The sequence below is a fragment of the Pristiophorus japonicus genome, chromosome 9 (assembly GCF_044704955.1).
Source record: "Pristiophorus japonicus isolate sPriJap1 chromosome 9, sPriJap1.hap1, whole genome shotgun sequence".
Classification (NCBI taxonomy): Eukaryota; Metazoa; Chordata; class Chondrichthyes; family Pristiophoridae; genus Pristiophorus; species Pristiophorus japonicus.
This window is the reverse complement of record NC_091985.1, coordinates 6,010,924-6,031,600: the sequence shown is the minus strand read 5'-3', so window position 1 is coordinate 6,031,600 and position 20,677 is coordinate 6,010,924. Positions and strand designations below refer to the sequence as shown.

Below are 20,677 nucleotides of genomic sequence, written 5' to 3'. Positions count from 1 at the left end.
TATAAAGTCATCGATCAGCCCAAGTTGACAATGGTTCCCTGGATACTAGGAGAATTCTATTGGGTTAAAAGAACCTATATGTAATCTATAATCGTTGTGATTGGCTTGTGTCCAGCCGTGATGGGCTGTGTAACTGTAGTAAACTGTTTTGTAACTGTTGTGAAACATATAAAGGTACATGTAACTCTTTGTTCTGTGGAGAGAAACCTGGATACGGTCCTGAGTTTTTCCTCCCCGCTGAGCGTTATAAAAGGCCGCCAGGCGTTGGAACCGACTCTGAGTGTTGAGTGATTCTTCAGAGAAAACACTAACGCTAACAAGGAGGACACAAAAAATCTGCAAAAGGACATAGACAGGCTAAGTGAGTGGGCAAAAATTTGGCAGATGGAGTATAATGTTGGAAAGTGTGAGGTCATGCACTTTGGCAATAAATCAAAGAGCAAGTTATTATTTAAATGGAGAAAGATTGCAAAGTGTCGCAATACAGTGGGACCTTCGGGTACTTGTGCATGAAACGCAAAAGGATAGTATGCAGGTACAGCAAGTGATCAGGAAGGCCAATGGTATCTTGGCCTTTATTGCAAAGGGGATGGAGTATAAAAGCAGGGAAGTCTTGCTACAGTTATAAAAGGTATTGGTGCAAGGATATACTTGCTTTGGAGGCAGTTCAGAGAAGGTTCACTAGGTTGATTCCGGGGATGAGAGGGTTGACTTATGAGGAAGGGTTGAGTAGGTTGGGCCTCTACTCATTGGAGTTCAGAAGAATGAGAGGTGATCTTATTGAAATGTACAAGATTATGAGGGGGCTTAACAAGGTGGATGCATAGAGGATGTTTCCACTGATGGGGGAGACTAGAACTAGAGGGCATGATCTTAGAATAAGGGGCCGCCCATTTAAAACAGAGATGAGGAGAAATTTCTTCTCTCAGAGGGTTGTAAATCTGTGGAATTCGCTGCCTCAGAGAGCTGTGGAAGCCGGGATATTGAATAAATTTAAGACAGAAATAGACAGTTTCTTAAACGATAAGGTGATAAGGGGGTTATGGGGAGTGGGCAGGGAAGTGGAACTGAGTCCATGTTCAGATAAGCCATGATCTTATTGAATGGTGGAGCAGGCTCGAGGGGCCATATGGCCTAGTCGAGTCCCTATTTCTTATGTTCTTATGTTATGAAAAGCAGAGGCCTTTTCATTTCAAACTTTGTGTGATTTGTGGAAAAACAGCTTTTATCCATGGGGCCGGGATGTCTGGATGGACAATGAGGTTTGCAGGCCAAATGTAACACCTCTGGACTATTTCAATGAAGGAGCAGTGAAGAACTCAACAGTTAGCACTTCGAGAACTGCTCACATACAGATATGGTCTACCATTGTTTTCATCGAATTAACCAATCCAGGACAGAGACGTCACCAAGAAAACCAACGAGCATCTCTGTGACCATGGTAACCAGGAATCACCCAGCCAGTTTTGTGTATTATACGGGGTATAAAGATGCTGAACGAGGGGGATTCAGTGGCTTACTTTTCTCTACTATCTGGAACGGGATTCCCCGCATGGATATGCATCCATCAACTCTCCAGGAACACCCGAAGTGAGTACCACTTGAACGTAACTCTCTAGGCCTCATCGCATTCCTCTGTTAGGAACGGTTTTGCCTTTAGAGTCGAACGGGCCTGGGACCGCGTGAATCAGCAACAAGGGCTGGTAATTATATCCAGCATACACCTCTGGAAATCCCCAAGACCACCAGTGTGTTTGGCTGCTGAGGAACTGCAAGTGTCCAAGATGCAGGCTAACACGTGTGTGTGTGAGGAGGCTTCCAAGTGTGGGTTCTGACCAAACCGGGAGAGGGGTTTAGTTAGAAGGGTTTCCATTATTTAGACTTTAGGGTGTTCCTGGAGAGTTGATGGATGCATATCCATGCGGGGAACCCCATTCCAGATAGTAGAGAAAAGTAAGCCACTGAATCCCCCTCGTTCAGCATCCTTATAACCCGTATAATACGCAAAACTGGCTGGGTGATTCCTGGTTACCATGGTCTCAGAGATGCTCGTTGGTCTTCTTGGTGACGTCTCTGTCCTGGAAGGGGGTTGTTCCCGATGTTGGGAAAGTCCAGAACCAGGGGTCACAGTCTAATGATAAGGGGTAAGCCATTTAGGACCGAGAAGAGGAGAAACTTCTTCTTCGGAGAATTGTGAACCTGTGGAATTCTCTACCACAGAAAGTTGTTGAGGCCAGTTCGTTAGATACATTCAAAAGGGAGTTAGATATGGCCCTTATGGCTAAAGGGATCAAGGGGTATGGAATGAAAGCAGGAATGGGGTACTGGAGTTGCATGATCAGCCATGATCATATTGAATGGTGGTCCAGGCTCGAAGGGCCTACTCCTGCACCTATTTTCTATATTTCTATGGTTCAGCGTAACCGACAGGGTGGATATTTAATGTAAGGTTTTAAGCTAGTGTCCACAGTCTCCTACTCTTTAAGCCGTAAGCGAGAGGAGTAGGGATTGTCATTTTGTGAGTGCAATAAAAGGAATCGATCTTTGACCAACCTGAACCATTTTGTTTTTGTCTGAGTCAATTATAATCTATCCATAGTAACACCTTGGGTCCGAACTTGGGAGTTGTGAGGCTTGTGGTTCGCGGTATAATTCGGAAGACCAACCGGGTGGCATCTGCTCACGACTGAGTTACACAGTAATCCCGCTGGGGACGCTGCGCACGGGCATAGGAGAAGACCTATCTAACCTTGGTCTCTCTCTCTCTCTCTCTCTCTGTGGGATTATCCGCTCATCGACGGACTAGGCAGGAACAATTGGCAAAAGCTCCTGCCATCCAAAGGGAAACAACCCGAACCGGGGAGTTTTAAAGCACGGGTCGACTCAAGGGAGTCATAGACACACGAGGCACACAAAACACTCTACACCTTGAAAGATCTTGGCTGCATCCGCTGAACCCACAGTTCCCCCCGCAAGTTACTGAGCCGCTCAGAGCTCGGCCTTTTCCCTGCATGTCCGCTATTAAGCTGCAGGGTTCTGCAGGTGGATGAGGCAGTTACCTAATGCAGGGGGAGCCTCGTGGTTTGATGCATTTTAACGGGTCTGTGACTCTCCCGCCTGGCTATAGAAGGTCTGCAGCTAGGGGAGGAAGGGGAGGCCCTCCAAGGCAAGTCAAAACATCTCCTTTATGCGGCCACAAACCTCCCTTGCCCCAAACTCCAACCCACTCCCCCAACTTACCTGGAAGTTGTCGGGCTGCCAGGGGCCACCGGATCTTCACCTCCAGCAGACACTCTGTGCCCTCTCCCCAGCCTGGAGTGGGTGGCAGTGTTTATACAGACCCGGGAGGTGCACAAAGACCACTCCCCAAGACCCACTCTGGGTTAAAATCGACCGGCAGTATTTATACAGACACGGGAGGTGCAGAGATCACTCCCCAAGACCCACTCCGGGTTCAAATGGACCAGCGGTATTTATACAAGGCCCGGGAGGTGCAGAGATCACTCCCCAAGACCCACTCCGGGTTAAAGGCTACAGAGAATGACCTGTGAAGTGCTCCGGTGGGGATCTGGAAAAGGTTAAAGGCCAGAAGTGATATGTGCAGAAGACAAACGGAGGCCCAATGGGAGAAATAAAATAAATAAAAGACTTATAGAAAACCCAGAGTGCGAGTAGAATGGGAAGACTGAAACACTGGTCATGCTGCTGTTTAACCTGTGGTCAAATCTGATTTTTAATTTGTTCTGAAAAGCTGAGCGATACAGTAAATAAAGGGGAGCAGTTTCAGCAGGAGATCTTTCCATTCCCAATACAATAAATGTGTTATTTAAAGAGAGAATCCCTTCACAGCACAGGGATGTACAACAGTGACTCCCTTCAGTAGGTACCATTGGCTCACTCCATTCCCCCCGAACTTGGCAGCTAACAAACTCCCATTGGAACAGCTATTTCAATTGCTCACTATCTGCAATTTATCTTTTCAAAGTTCCATTATATGTGTCTTCCCTTGTCCACCGCCCCTCCTTTAGTTCCACATTGGCAGCCACTTGACCAATTAGAATGATGGTTTCTGAATCAGGGTCAATCCTCCAATCCATTTGTCTCAATCCTTCCCTCATCTCGTTGAATTTAGCAATTATAAAGTTGTAAACCTGGCTCCTGGTCTTTGGTTTAATTGGGTCTCAGATAGAAACATACACAGGATACGGCCATTCGGCCCATGGTACCTGTGCTGGCCCTTTGCAAGAGCCATTCAATTACTCCCATCCCCTGCTCTCTCCCCACAGCCCTGCAGAATTTTCCTTTTCAAGTATTTATCCAACTTCCTTTGGAAAGTGGCTGTTGAATCTGGTTCCACCGCCCTTTCAGGCAGTGCACTCCAGATCATAACAAAGGGGAGGGGTACTGATGGGGGCAAGGTGGTTCATGGTCAAACATAACAGCACCCTGCCACGCTACTCGCTGCCTTCCCCACTGCCCCATACCATGCTACTCACTGCCTTCCCCACAGCCCCATACCATGCTACTCACTGCCTTCCCCACAGCCCCATACCATGCTACTCACTGCTTCCCCACAGCCCCATACCATGCTACTCACTGCCTTCCCCACTGCCCCATACCATGCTACTCACTGCCTTCCCCACAGCTCCATACCATGCTACTCACTGCCTTCCCACACCATGCTGCTCACTGTCTTCCCCACTGCCCTTCATCCGGAAGCAAGACACACATACAGAGAAGCAAAAGATGAGGAGAGAGAGGCAAATCAGAACAGAGACAAGCTCCAAAGAGACTGAAAAACAGCAGCAATAAGATGGCGGAGTCAGATAACAAAGACCATCGGGTCGGATTTAACTGTGGCAAGGGAATGACACCCAGTAGTGAGTAAGTGGTCTGGGGGAGGGTTCCCCAGGTGAACACGGTTGGGGGAGGGGCAAGGTGAACATGGTCGGGGGGGGAAGGGGTGCCCGAGGTGAACATAGTCGGAGGGGAGGAAGGGGTGCCCGAGGTGAACATAGTCGGGGGAAGGGGGTGAACACGGTCGGGGAGGGGGCAGAAAGCCTGGAGAAGGGACAATCCCAGATTCTGTTTCTGGCTCCGGGTCGTGGGTCGTTGTGACTCCCAGATCATGTTGAACTTTATCATTCTGCAGGTGCTGCCCCTGAAGTTTAGTGACTTCCATTCCCTGTACATGTCCTGGGTCATTGATGATCAGATCAAGATGAGCATTGTTTCCTCAACATATTAGATTAAGGAGCAGTCACACATTACACCGACCATCTCTGTCTCTAAACCACAAGCGTTTTTACAGTTTATATTGGGCTGAATACAACATTCTTGCTCTCACGCATATTAATAGACCAAATTACCTTCCTCCTTCTGTTGAGCTGGTGCTCTATGGCAAACCATAGGGGAGAAAACTTTAATTACCCAGGACGGGCAGGGCAGGTGGTCAGCTTCCTACTCCTCCCCACCCCCACCAGTCCCTGAAGTAAATCTTATTCTGGATCTGCCCCCCCCACCCGATGTCAGAAACACTTTCTGAACTTGGTTGAAATACAGAAACTCCAACATGAAACATACCCAATCAAGGTTACCTTACAGAGAAATCCTCAGCTGAAGAGGAGAGTGTAATAGAACATTGTACGAGGAACATGTGTTTGAAACACAGCTAATCTGTGTTTTCAGCATGAGTTGGCGGATCGTGTTTCGCAATGGTTGAGCGGTAAGTAACTGAACCAGTGGTTCTGGGTCAGGTGACCACTCCCGGGGAGGTCAGGATAAACTCAGTCTGGATCAACAAGGTCCTGCAGCTGCCCTCAGTGTTCTGAGTTCGGTGAGAATGAGCAAGGCTCCCACTCCTTATCATTATGTAGTGACCATACTAGAAATGCAAATGTGCAGCTAACGGAGAGGGCAGCTCTTTAATTCCTCCCATAGTCTAATCCTGCCAACACTCATCGTCAAGGCTCATGTGTGACTCATTGCTATTTGGCCAAAACCCAACAGGCATCCGGCACTTGTGGAAGTGGACCCCAGCAAGGAGGCAAAGCCTTCAGGAAAGGAGGGGGTTGGGGAGGAAATGTGAAGGGGAAAAAAGGAGAAAGAAACCGGTGGCTCTAAAATTCTTTGAATGTCGCAAATAGAAAAATATTTTAAAAACACAGATGTTTGGAACTACTTTAAACGGGTTTGCAATGCCAGATGGGATATGTGGTGTTGCACAGTTTCTCACATGTCCATTAACTGGGCATTAACTCCTGGGAGATATGGGAAGGGCAGAGTTACTAACTGACTCCCCCTGCTCCAAGAGGTGGCCTGTTGGTTAAAATCTGAGCTGTAAAAATAAAGAGGAATTTGGGTCCCAGCAAGACTGTACAATGTGGTTTATTGCACTGAGCCCCAAGGATGTCTTTGTTTCTGTTATTCAACTTCCTCTTATTAATGAATTGCTTAATAATTATATTGGACGGCAATCACTAAAAACATCATTATTTCAAAAAGGCCGGTGAACTATGGCTGTGAAAGAAAAGTTTCCATCTTCAGGCACCTGAGGCTATGAGGAGAGTTTGAACAGCCTGAGATTGTTTGCTTTGGAGAAATATTAGGCGAGAAATTGGTCATCGTTGCGCCCATTATCCAGGAAAACAGGAGCAAGAATTTCCCAGGGCCTGCCCTTCACCCGAAGAGCATCTGAAAAAATCCAATGGCCCCAGAATTTTCAGGCATTCGGAACGGCCACGTACAGCAGGTGCGAGGACCCTTGAATATACTAATGGTGCTGGCACCAGTTCCATTAAATGTGTAGGTGGTTGTTTAGTGCCTGATAAGCGAGTCCTAGAGTGTGCTTTGAGTTCATCTGGGTTGCAACATAGGCCAATCAGCCCCAAGTAGGCTCAAGGCCCAACAGCTAACGAAGAGTCTGGGGGGTCGGTTAGGCCAAAAATATCAATTGGGTGATTGTAAATGTGTTGGGTGGGTAGGCACGAGTGCTCACTTCAGACTCAACCATTAGAGGAAATGGAATCAGTCAGGTATTGAGTTTACAATCTCTCCACAGCCTTGCCCTTTCCCTATCTCTGTAATCTCCTCCAGCCCTTCAACCCTCTGAAAACTCTGCACTCCAATTCTGGCCTCTTGTGCATCCCCCACTTCCTTCACCCCAGCATTCTGGTGGCCGTGCCTTCAACTTTCTGGGCCCGAAGCTATGGCATTCACTCCCTAAACCTCTCCTCCTCTACTTCCTTTTGGTCACTCCTTAAACCCGACCTCTTCACCTGGCTTAATATCTGCTTATGTGGCTCGGTGTCAAATTGTGTCTGATACCGTTCCTGAGAAGCACCTTGTGAGGGTTTATTACGTTAAAGGCACTATAAATACAAGTTGTTCTCATTGAATGGGTCGGGCTGCAGCCCACAATTGGATTTGTGCAGCCACAAACACACTCGGCAAACAGCGAGGGGGAGCCCAGCTTCTCCAAGTATTGGCGGACCGGATTAAACACACGGAGAACTGCAAACTCCAAATTCTGGTTCGAAAACGAATGGAGTTGTGAGCATCAGTGAATAAATGGGAGCAGTGGCAATACCAACAAATCAGTAAGTTAGTGGGACAGTGAGAACTGAACCAACTCCAGAGCCATGGGCACACGGAAATCAATTCCTGAAGCAGCAGGCACATCAGCAGATGAATGGATTAACAGCAACATTGGTGAATTGAGAGAGAATGGGCTAGCAACAAATCAATAAAGGAAGGGAGCAGCTGGCACTGGTGAACTAATATCCCTTCTTACCTTTGCTGCCACTGCTTCCTGCCCCCGAGGCTGTTAACCCACTTTCACTGGTTTCACCAGCGGTTTACGTTTCAAAGCACTGTGACCCATCCTCGTGTATTTGCTGACTACAAGGCAAGTTCAAAACACTAAAGGTAGTTTCAGCTAAGAAAGAGGCTTTTACTTTGCTGCAGCACTTAGTTAATATATATTTGTATAATATAATCAGTTTATGGTCTTTCAAAAATTCCTTCTTAAAATCCATTTGTGGCAGAATTTTAATATAGATTGCTGTATAGATAGAGACACATAGGGCTCAATTGACCCTGGTCATTTTTTTTGGTGTACGCTGTTTTTTCTGGTGTATTTATTTTTTCCAAGTTTCCCCCTGCGATCTGCGCCGGTGTAACTGACATGGCTCTGATTTTTCTCGGCCACTTTTTTTGACGTTCCCTCATGTGTGCACCGGTTTTTTCAATTGTTCGCAGTTTGGCCAACATTTTTTTCACTGAGGTCGGCGTATCTGGCCACTCCCGAAAACCTTCTGGTGAGTTATGAAAACCAGGACACATTCACAAATCTGCGCTGAAAGAAGCCATCATTTTTAAATCGAAGATTTTGGAATGAGTCAAGAACACTGTCAAAATCAACAATAAAGTTCAACGTTTTTTTACCTGTCAACATAGAAGTGAAAATTTGTTGGATTTCAGAAGCTCTCTCATTTTTTTAAACTTACTCAAACGCCTGAGCAAAAGGTTAAATTTAAGTATCGGAGCAATACTGACAATGCCATACCTTGTGCTAGCCTTCTGCATCATGGTGCTACCTAGGAGACAGTTGAATCGACTTCATCGTATCAGGAACATTAGAGACCATAGGGTGCTGGGCAGGAGGCCTTACTCACCTCAGGTATATCGAGACAGGCGTTCGTACCATTCTGGAGGCTACTTGCTGTACTCCCCTGAGATTGTCGGTCAGTTCAGTGTTGTGTACGACATGCTGCATAACTTAGCCATCATGAGGCAACAGCTGCTGTTAGTGGAAGACCCATTTGCGGTAAGAGTGGTTGATGAGAGTACTTAAGGAAGTGGCCCTAGAAATAGTGGATGCATTGGTGATCATTTTCCAACAGTCTATCGACTCTGGATCAATTCCTATGGACTGGAGGGTAGCTAATGTAACACCACTTTTTAAAAAAGGAGGGAGAGAGAAAATGGCGAATTATAGACTGGTTAGCCTGACATCAGTAGTGGGGAAAATGTTGGAATCAATTATTAAAGATGAAATAGCAGCGCATTTAGAAAGCAGTAACAGGATTGGTCCAATTCAGCATAGATTTATGAAAGGGAAATCATACTTGACAAATCTTCCAGAATTTTTTGAGGATGTAACCAGTAGATGTGGTGTATTTGGACTTTCAAAAGGCTTTTGACAAGGTTCCACACAAGTGATTGGTGTACAAAATTAAAGCACATGGTATTGGGGGTAATGTACTGACGTGGATAGAGAATTGGTTGGCAGACAGGAAGCAGAGCGTCGGGATAAATGGGTCCTTTTCAGAATGGCAGGCAGTGACTAGTGGGGTGCCGCAGGGGTCAGTGCTGGACCCCAGCTATTTACAATATACATTAATGATTTAGATGAAGGAATTGAGTGTAATATCTCCAAGTTTGCAGATGACACTAAGTTGGGTGGCAGTGTGAGCTGTGAGGAGGACGCTAAGAGGCTGTAGGGTGACTTGGACAGGTTAGGTGAATGGGCAAATGCATGGCAGATGCAGTATAATGTGGATAAATGTGAGGTTATCCACTTTGGTGGCAAAAACATGCAGGCAGAATATTATCTGAATGGTGGCAGATTAGGAAAAGGGGAGGTGCAACGAGATCTGGGTATCATGGTACATCAGTCATTTAAAGTTGGCATGCAAGTACACCAGACGGTGAAGAAGGCAAATGGTATGTTGGCCTTCATAGTTCGGGGATTTGAGTATAGGAGCAGGGAGGTCTTACTGCAGTTGTACTGGGCCTTGGTGAGGCCTCATCTGGAATATTGTGTTCAGTTTTAGTCTCCTAATCTGAGGAAGGTCGTTCTTGTTATTGATGGAGTGCAGCGAAGGTTCAACGGACTGATTCCCGGGATGGCAGGACTGACATGTGAGAAGAGACTAGATCGACTGGGCCTGTATTCACTGGAGTTTAGAAGATTGAGAGGATATCTCATAGAAACATATAAAATTCTGACGGGACTGGACAGGTTAGATGCGGGAAGAATGTTCCCGATGTTGGGGAAGTCCAGAACCAGGGGACACAGTCTAAGGATAAGGGGTAAGCCATTTAGGACTGAGATGAGGAGAAACTTCTTCACTCAGAGAGTTGTTAATCTGTGGACTTCCCTGCCGCAGAAAGTTGTTGATGCCCGTTCATTGGATATATTCAAGAGGGAGTTAGATATAGCCCTTACGGCTAAAGGGATCAAGGGATCTGAAGAGAAAGCAGGAAAGGGATACTGAGGTGAATGATCAGCCATGATCTTATTGAATGGAGGTGCAGGCTCGAAGGGCCGAATGGCCTACTCCTGCACCTAATTTCTATGTTTCTATGATAATGATGTGGAAGATGCAGGTGATGAAACATAGAAACATAGAAAATAGGTGCAGGAGTAGGCCATTCGGCCCTTCTAGCCTGCACCACCATTCAATGAGTTCATGGCTGAACATGCAACTTCAGTACCCCATTCCTGCTTTCTCGCCATACCCCTTGATCCCCGTAGTAGTAAGGACTTCATCTAACTCCTTTTTGAATATATTTAGTGAATTGGCCTCAACAACTTTCTGTGGTAGAGAATTCCACAGGTTCACCACTCTCTGGGTGAAGAAGTTTCTCCTCATCTCGGTCCTAAATGGCTTACCCCTTATCCTAAGACTGTGACCCCTGGTTCTGGACTTCCCCAACATTGGGAACATTCTTCCTGCATCTAACCTGTCTAAACCCATCAGAATTTTAAACATTTCTATGAGGTCCCCTCTCATTCTTCTGAACTCCAGTGAATACAAGCCCAGTTGATCCAGTTGATGAGCTGGAGGAGGAGGACGACAAGGATGAGGAAACCATGCAAGTGCCTGAGGCCGGAGCAGGACGGCAGAGGAGGGCGGGCCATCGTGCTCCTTTAACGATTGCTCGAACCTTGCGCCAGCAGCTCATCTGTGAACACTTTACTGATGCCTGAGGGCTCAGCGACAACTATTTCAAATGGACATGTTCATTGCTTGGAGCTGTTCCGTAATGTTGTGTTGAGTTAATGGAACGTGATTCAGTTTTAATGTAAAATATATTTTATTCAAAAGTTTACAATGTATTTAACTTAACTTTAATAAAATTATTCTTGTATCAAACTTTTCTTTAAGTTCACTCTTTAAAATCACTTAAAAACTTGTAAATTTAAATAACTTACAAAAAACTTTTAATTTGAGAACAGTTACAACAATAACAATAACAATAACAGCAGCAGCAAAGAAAGGCTGCACCCATCTCTCATCCCCCTTATTCTAAGACCGCTCGCTGCGCTTGGTCTTGGACACACCCCTGCCCGCAGGCGGTGGCACAGTGTTTCTGGGTTGATACCAAGCTTATTCTTTCTAACATCATGGGTACTGCGCACCTCTTGAGGGTGGGGGGCGTTAGCGTCAGGTGGCAAGTTGGAGGGCCCGGCTTTGGGCTCTTCAGAGACTGGTGTGGGGATTGGAGTGCGAGTGACAGTTGATCCTGTCAATGGACGCGGGGTCTGGGCGTGTTCCCTTATTGCAGCAGCTAACTGCAACATGCCGTCTCTCATGTGCCCTGACAGTGTCTCAACGACCTGCAACATTCCCTCCCTCATGGTCAGTGACTTGGTTTGCACTACCTTTGACATTCCCTCCCTCATGGCCACTATTCCCTCACTGATGATCCCAGATATCATTCCCATTTCTTGTGTCATTGCTGTTACTTCTCCCGGCAGTTCCACTAACTCATCACTCACCCCACTGATGGCGTCCAGAAGTGATCGGGTAAGGTCAATGCTCTCCGCACTCAATGACATTATCTGAACCACATCAGTTACATCCTGCACCTCAGGAGAGGGCGGTCGAGCTCTCCTTCCCTTCCTCTTCATGGCACGACACCACTGGGACCCGCAACTTAGGAAGGTGGGACACTTGGTGTGCCTCGTTGCACCACACAACTGGGACCCACAATCTCGGAAGGTGGGGCCCTGGGTGTGCATTGCTGCACCACACCACTGGGACCTGCAACCTCGGGAAGTGTGAAACCATGGAATGTCCCACCAACACTCAAACCACTAGTCACAGAAGGGGGCTGTCACCTCCATGAGTGGCACCTCCTCCAATGTCAGTGCAACAGTGGGAGTTTCATCCAGTTCCATTCCCTCCCCCTCACCCCCATGAATGGATTAGTAGATGTTCTCCTCTTCAGGCTCATCCACGTTTGAATCTTCTTCTGCAGTGTCAGGGTTGGCCTCAAGTTCTGCAAAATATAACAGAACAGTCAAATGGTTAGCAGCAGAGGAGGGGGCAGGATGGGTGGCATAAGTAGGCTCACACATTGCAGGCCAGGCAGCAGTTGATTTGCATTTGCAGGACTTACCCTCTCCCTTGAGTGTGGGCCCAGCTTGTGCAGTACTGATTGCTTTTTTCTAGGCAGGACCCATTAAAGCAGTGACCCTCTCTTCTAAGTGTGTCAGTGGGTGCAGATTTGTCCGGCCTCCTCCTGTTCGAGTTCTTTCCCTTTTATTATGTGCTACCTTCCTCTACAAAGATGAAAATGCAACTTTTTAGAGAGGGTGCCTTTCTGGTGGGTGGGACATATACAGCTGGTCACATTTACAATTGCATTGAATAAATGAAAATATTACTTACATTAACTACTTGACCAAGGTCCTGCCATTTCTTTTTACACTGGCCTCCAGAACTCATGGTGGTCACCACTGTGCAATAATCATCTGCAACTTGGTTCCAGTGTTTCTTCATTTCTCTTGGTGGAACTTTTATGTGACCTCTGCTGGTGTCCAGCTCCTGCCTACTCAATCACAGTAACTAGTGCCTCCACTTCTTCCTGTAAGAAATTCTTGGACCTTGCACTGCATTGCATCTTGTATTGCTTTGCTGCAGCTGCGATTTTTCCAATGCTCTCACACAGCACTCCTTCTCACACACACAACTGGCTCTTTAAAAATGCCCGATTGCCAAATCCGAGCTGTACTGAGCATGTGCGTCCATTGGAACAACATCAAAAATGTAACTTTTTTTCCCCGGCATTGTTTTTTGGCGTAGACAGCAGGCTCCATCCCCCGAGGCGACTGGACAGGCTGCGTTGCTCCAAATTCGAATTATACATCAGGGAAACTTTGGCAAAATATTTCTGCCACATTTCTGGCCTAGAAAAATGGGCGTAACTCTGGCAATACACCAAAAAATGGGACTAGGGAAAATTGAGCGCATAAGTAGATGTATACCACTCAATGATGTTCACAAACATCCCATACAAGTAAAACACATTCAAAACATATTCCGATTTGTCTTTCTTGGATCCAAAATGGATGACCTCACACTTCCCTTTAATAAACCCCACCTGTCAGAGTTTTGCCCACTCACTGAGTCTGTCTATGTACCTTTATAACTTCCTGTTCCCATCTGCACAACTTACTGTGTCTCCTAACTCAGTGCCATCTTGGATGTGTAACTCAATCCCTCCATCCAAATCACTAATAAATATGGTGAAGAGCTGAGTCCCGATCCCTGGGAAACACCACTTGTCACATCCTGCTAATCAGAGTACCTGTCACTGTCTCCTATCTCTCAACCAATGACCAACACATGTCACTGAGTCCCCTTCAATTCCATGTCTTCTCATGTTTGATAATCTGTCAGGAACCTGATCTTTCTGGAAGTTCAGGCAGACCACATCCGTAGACACTCCCCTATCCACCATGCGAGTGAGATCCTAAACACATTCAGCTCGATGAACCAGACATGACCTAGTCTTCACAATCCGTGCTGGCTCTCTTTGATCAGCTCAGACTTGTCCACGTGCTCGGTCACTCTGTCCCTTGTGATCTATTCCAGCAACTTCCCCACAACTGACATTAAACTGACAGGTCAGTAGTTCCTTGCTTTCTGCCTCCTCCCTTCTTCAAATATGGAGCACCATTTGCAATTTTCCAGACCAAGGACATAATGCCTGATTCTAGAGGACTCTGGAAAATTATGACAAACACATCTACAATTTCCTCACTGGTTTCTTTTAATATCCGGGATGGAAACCAGCAGGTCCTGGAGATTTGTCTCTCTTCAGTCCCAATATTTACACAGTGACATTTTTTACATGCATTAACTCTATTAAGTTTTTCAAAATGGATGCAAAGTTTCCATTGCCCAAGCCTGCCGTGCCCTTATAATCTATTATAGTCTCGCCTGCATCTGCCTTTATTGGGCCCACATTCCCCTTCAGCTGCTCCCTTTCTCTAAATAAACTGGAACACCCATCAGTGCCTTTGTCACCTCGAGACTTGACTATTCCAACGCACTCCTGGCTGACCTCCCACATTCTACCCTACGTAAACTAAAGGTGATCCAAAACTCGGCTGCCCGTGTCCTAACTCGCACCAAGTTGCACTCACCCATCACCCCTGTGCTCACTGGCCGCCGGTTAAGCAACGCCTCGATTTCAAGATTATACTTATTTTCAAATCCCTCCATGGCCTCGCCCCTCCCTAGCTCTGTAATATTTCCTCCAACAACCTCCCCCCACCCTCGCCCCCGAGATGTTTATGCTCCTCTAATTCTGCCCTCTTGAGCATCCGATTATAATCGCTCCACCATTGGTGACCGTACCTTCTGATGCCTGGGCCCCAAGCTCTGGAACTCCCTGCTTAAACCTCTCCGCCTCTCTACCTCTCTTTCCTCCTTCAAGACAATCCTTAAAACATACCTCTTTGACCAAGCTTTTGATCACCTGCACTAATTTCTGCTTATGCAGCTCGGTGTCAAATTTTATATCTCATAATACTCCTGTGAAGTGCCTTGGGAAGTTTCACTACGTTAAAGGTGCTATATAAATACCAGTTGTTGTTGTTCATAACTTCTGCTGTTTGCTTTGATAATCTTCACCAGTTTTTTCCTGTATTCCTTTATGCAGCTCTTACTTTCTTTGTATCTCTTTGTTGCTTTATTTCCACGTTGCCGTGCATTTGTGTCAGCCTTTGTTTTTAGTATAATACTGTTTCTTACCTCACAGGAGGGGCCAGCCTACTGATAGCTCACCCAACGCCTGTTCTTCACAAGTGAATCTGAACAATACATCGTGGATGGCTTCTCAGCCTGGAAGAGCAGTTGATCCTATTGGTCTCCACACCCCAGCAGTCACACACACAGACCAGGAGTGATATAACTGGGCAGTGTGGCTCAGTGTCACATCTTACGGGGTATTTGCCCACTGAACCATGAGAAATCCCAACATATCTCAATTCTTAAACACAAATATCTGACTGCAAAATACCCGACTCACACCACCCGGCCACAATCGCTAAATCAAACTCAAAAATGTGATCATATGAAACCAAGCCCAGGTTGGGTGCCCCCACTCTGGGCATTTACTTACCCACTGCGACACAGAGGGTCAGAGTCACGGCTGTGAGCCTCGGGCCAAACATTTCAAATTAATTATTTTTAAAAGCTGAAATTCCTGTTCATTCACACACTGTATAATATGTTACCGTCGATGTTTCAGAGATAGCTGATTGTCACTGAACTTCCTTACAGGGTTCTCACAGCTCAAATACAAACCACATAAAGAGGAACAAATAACAAGAGCAAGTGGGCTGTCCTCGGAAAAAAACATTCACACCTAACGCTGAGAATTCTGGCATTCCCAGCCTCTCACTCACTGGGCATATCACAGGCGACCGGAACTAGTGGACTAGCTCAAGTGAGGCCAGGAGTACCAGCTTCTTCGAAGGGGGAGGTGGAACCGGCAGAACAAGGCTGGTCTCCTGAAGAAAGGAGGTGAAATTTCTTTTTAAGTGTCAGGCGTGGTTCAGTGGGTCGCTCTCACACCTCCAGGTCAGAAGGTTGTGAGTTCAAGCCCCACTCCGCACACCTCAACATAATAATCCAGGATCATACTCCAGTGCAGTACTGAGCGAGTGCTGCGGTGTTGGAGGTGTCATCATTTGCATGAGACATTAACCGAGGCCTTGTCTTTCCTCTCATGTGGATGTAAAAGATCCTACAGCATTAATCAAAGAACAGGGGATTCTCCCCAGAGTCCTGGCTAAGATTTATCCTCAAACCAACATCACTAAAACTGAGTATCTGGTCATTATCGCATGCTGCTAGTGGGATCTTGCTGTGCGCATATTGGTTGCTGCATTTCCTATGTTACAACAGTGACTACATTTCAAAGTTACTTCATTGTCTGTAAAGCACTTTGGGACGTCCTGCGGTTGTGAAAGGTCGGTAGAAATGCAAGTCTTTCTTTCGTTATTGGTTCCTCGCACTGCTACCTGTGAGTCCCTGACACGCCCCCTTCTTTTGCTGCTATTTAGATTACTGCTTCAAAGTAAACCAGCAAGTTAGGGCCAGAGGATACAAACAGAAATTAGAGCAAAGTACAGGTGCAGCATCCCAAATGCGTTTTGCCGGATTTTGCGTTTTGCCGGATTTTGGAACGTCTTTCTGATGTCACGAATCCGGAAACACCTGAGCCCAGGTTCGGGTATTTCCGAACATCGAGGGTTGTTGGGGGGTGGGTGCTCGTCAGGTCACTGGGTGGGGCCCTGGAGAAGTTTGGGCGGGGCCCTGCCGCCGTGGAGAAGTTCGGGTGGGGTCCCACCGCCGAGGACCTGATCGGGTGGGGTCCCACCACCATGGTGGAGTTCCTTGTCTGGCCCGAGGTAGGTGGGGTTGGGCAGCCGAGGTAAAGGCGGGGGGGAGGGGGCCGGGGCGAAGTTGAGCCGAGGTGAGGTCAGGCCCCGCAAATTCGGGGCGGGCGACGTCGGGCCGGGGCAAAGTCGGTTCGCCGAGGCAGGGGGAGTTTGGATATCGGAACATTTTTCGGTTTCTGGACGACTCCGCCACGGATCGGCCCGGTGTCTGGATTCTGGAACATTGCAGATTCCGGAACTTCGGATTTTGGAGGTCGAACCTATACATTTAAAACTAAGTATCAAAGAGGGCTAAATGTTTCAACACTGTACAGAAAGGGGCAGAAACACTGGGATTATTCTCAATGGAATAGGACCATGTGACAAGTTAGGATACTCGAGAGATCAGAAGGGACCATTTTGCCTTTTCTCATCCCACAGAGATCTGGGAATAGATACACAAATCTCTAAACATAGCAACACAATTTGATCAGGGCAAAGTATGAGGGTTCATTTATAGAAAAATAGAATTTAAAAAAGTAGGAAGTTTTTGTTACATTTGTGCAGAACCTTGTTTAGACCACACTTGGAACTATTGTGCGCGGTTCTGGTCTCCATACTACAAAAAGGATATTGAAGCACTGGAGAAAGTGCAGGAAAGATTTACAAGCACCTTATCAAAATTGAGAGGATGCAACTTTTGGGAAAGATTGAGCAGCCAGCGACTCTTTTCTCTGCAAAAGAGATGAAGAGGAGACCTGATTGAGGTATTTAAAACCATGAAGGGTTCGATAGGGTGGGTGTGGAGAGATTGTTTCCACTTGTGAGTGAGTCTAGAGTAAAGGGACATAAATCGGTAAGATAGTCACTAACAGATCAAATAAAGAATTTAGGAGGGATCTGTTTACAGAGAGTGGTGAGAATGTAGAACTCGATGCCACACGGAGTGGTTGAAGCTGCTGGCTTGGTGCATCCATGAGGGAGAAGGGATCGAGGGATACTATGGCAGGGTGGGAAGTGGTAAAGAAAGAAAGAGTTGGATTTATATAGCGCCTTTTATGACCACCAGGTGTCTCAAAGCACTTTACAGCCAATGAGGTACTTCTGGAGTATAGTCACTGTTGTAATGTAAGAAACGCAGCAGCTAATTTGCGCACAGCAAGCGCCCACAAACAGCAACGTGATAATAACCAGATAATCTGTTTTTTTGTTATTGCAAGATTCCACACTTTTCCAGAAGGCACAGAAAGAGGCCCAACAAAAAATTGATTAAATTGATTTAATACAAGCTTTTGGGATTGACTGGACAAAGGGAGCAAAAGGGCACCAGCCTGGGGCAGGTGGTGGCTCATCACCAATTAAGGACAATCTCTGCAGTTGAGAACTAGATTGGTTTTATGCATAGAAACACTGGGGTTGATACATTTGATATAAACCCACATTAGAGCCCCTGAACTGATTGGCTGGAGGAGGAAAATAATTCCCTCTGGAGACTCCAAGTCTGCAAGGAACCAGAACAACAAAAGGACCCCACAAGGTGTACATTTTTGGAGAAGAGGGTACTTAAGATAAGGAGTTATCTTTTGCCCTGTAGACTCAGTGTGCAAATTTGGGACATCCAGGTCCATTAATCGCAGTCAGTCAAATGGATCACCACAAACAACATATCGAACTAAACACATTATCGGAAACTGCAGCTCAGCGGGGTATTATTCATAAAATGGATATAAATACACGAGCTTGAAGCAGCTCAGAAGCGAAGTACGGAAGCAAACAGAAAGGAATGGAACGAACACAGACGGAACAGAACTGAAGAGAATGACCAGAAGAGGGAACAACCGGTCACGGAACCAGCAACCACAAACCAACAATCTACGATTACAGCTACGAACTGGAAGGGTGATTGTATGTCTTCAGTCAATTCTCTCAGAAGTCTAGTTCTGTAGTTTTGAGTTAGTTTTAGCATAATAAAGCTGACACTGGGTTAAGCCTAAACTTTGCGTCATGTGTAGTCCTTTTTTGCTGTAATTCCCGACGTCTACGAATCAAGGTCGAGTGTAAAACAAACACCCTACAAAAATGGCGACCGCAGCAGGACCTCGGCGTTTGGAATAGGATCACGGACACAAAGCACAGGCAATAAACCCTATTCGAGGCTTGGTTAAATCTCAAGTCAGCTTAGGTAGTCCATAAGTAGAAAGGAATCGCAAGGGTGGCGAGTGCAACCAGAGAAGGAAGGAAACAGTTTTGGGTAGCCGAAGAGCTCCGGCTGAGTAGTGTAGCCACTGGGAGAAGTAATCGCAGGGGTTTCAGGGAGGCCAGGGGTAATCTCACGGACGGCCAGGGCAGCCAGGAGAGTAATAGTTTTGGACAGACTACATGTTGGCACACCACGCCATAGTGGATATTGTTACATATGTGGACTGTATTTACTCTGTACGGCCACCAGAGGGCTCATCCCCTGGAGTCCCAAGGGATCCCATAATCCCTTGGAAGCACAGATATTTTAGGTGGCTTCACAGTTTGGAGAGGCACTCTGGAGACCTGCAATAAAATACAGGGTTCAGTCTGAGCTTTCTCTATACACAACAACTGGCGATGAGATACAGATAGCAAACCCAGAGATGCAGAGAACAGTGGGTGTCCTGGAGAAATTTTTGGAGGGAGATGATTGGGAAACTTTTGTGGAGCGACTCGACCAATACTTCTCAGCCAACGAGCTAGATAGGGAAGATAGCGCTGCCAAATGAAGGGCAATCCTCCTCACTGTCTGCGGGGCACCAACAGGTAGCCTCATGAAGAATCTGCTCACTCCAGCGAAACCCACAGAGAAATCGTACAACGATTTGTGCACACTGGTCCGAGAACATTTGAACCCGAAGGAAAGCCTTCTGATGGCGAGGTACCGATTCTACACCAACAAAAGGTCTGAAGGCCAGAAAGTGGCGTGTTATGTTGCCAAGCTAAGATGCCTTGCAGGACATTGAGAATTTGAAGGACATTTGGAACACATCATGCTCAGAGACTTTTTCATACTTAGCACTGGCCACGAAACCATACTTTGCAAACTTTTGACTGTAGAGACCCCAACCTTGAGTAAGGCCTTAGCGATAGCCCAGGCGTTCATTGCCACCAGTAACAATACGAAGCAAATCTCTCAGCACACAAGTGCTACTACAAGTGACATTGTTTTCGAAACATAACGTACAGGGCAGGTCACACATACCTGCAGCTGCACATCCGCAGATGACTGAGTCCACCATCCAAGGTGATGAATGCAAGACCATAAACACCTTGTTGGCACTGTGGGGGTGACTATCTTTTCCATTCATGCCGATTCAAAGACTACGTTTGCAAGGGCTGAGAAAATGGGACACCTTCAACAAGTGTGCAGACGAGCTGCGAAGCCTGTTCAACCTGCAAACCACCATGTTGTAGAGGAGGACAGATCCACGGAGGATCATGATGAACCAGAGCCTCAGATAGAGGAGGCAGAAGTACATGGGGTGCACACATTCACCACGAATTGTCCCCCGATAATGCTGAATATTGAACTAAATGGACTCCCGGTGTCAATGGAGCTGGACACGGACGCGAGCCAGTCCATCATGGGCAAAAAGACTTTTGAAAGGTTGTGGTGCAACAAGGCCTCAAGGCCAGTCTTAACTCCCGTTTACACGAAAGAACTTACACAAAATAACTGATTCCTATAATCGGCAGTGCTACCGTAAAGGTCTCCTACGATGGAGCGGTGCACAAGCTACCAGTCTGGGTGGTACCGGGCGATGGTCCCACGCTGCTCGGCAGGAGCTGGCTGGAAAAGATACGCTGGAACTGGGATGACATCCGAGCGCTATCGCCCGCTGATGATATTTCGTGTGCACAGGTCTTAAACAAATTTCCTTCGCTGTTCGAACTAGGCATCGGGAAATTCCAAGGAGCAAAAGTGAAGATCCACCTAATTCCATCCATCCATCAAAAGGCGAGAGC

The 20,677-nt window shown here is 46.7% G+C and overlaps 1 protein-coding gene across 8 annotated transcripts in view; it reads right to left on the bottom strand.

Annotated features, from left to right (window-relative positions):
• LOC139272925 (uncharacterized) overlaps window positions 1-20,677 on the bottom strand; it is a 304,924-nt gene that overhangs the window by 217,060 nt on the left and 67,187 nt on the right. Inside the window, exon 1 of one of the 8 annotated variants that reach the window (XM_070889046.1) lies at window positions 15,424-15,510. The exons of the other annotated variants lie outside the window; for them this stretch is intronic. Within the exon in view, the coding sequence (XP_070745147.1) occupies window positions 15,424-15,475 (52 nt within the window). The 5' untranslated portion in view covers window positions 15,476-15,510. Of the gene's footprint in view, window positions 1-15,423; window positions 15,511-20,677 lie in introns of those variants that run through there. 8 annotated transcript variants of the gene reach the window in all.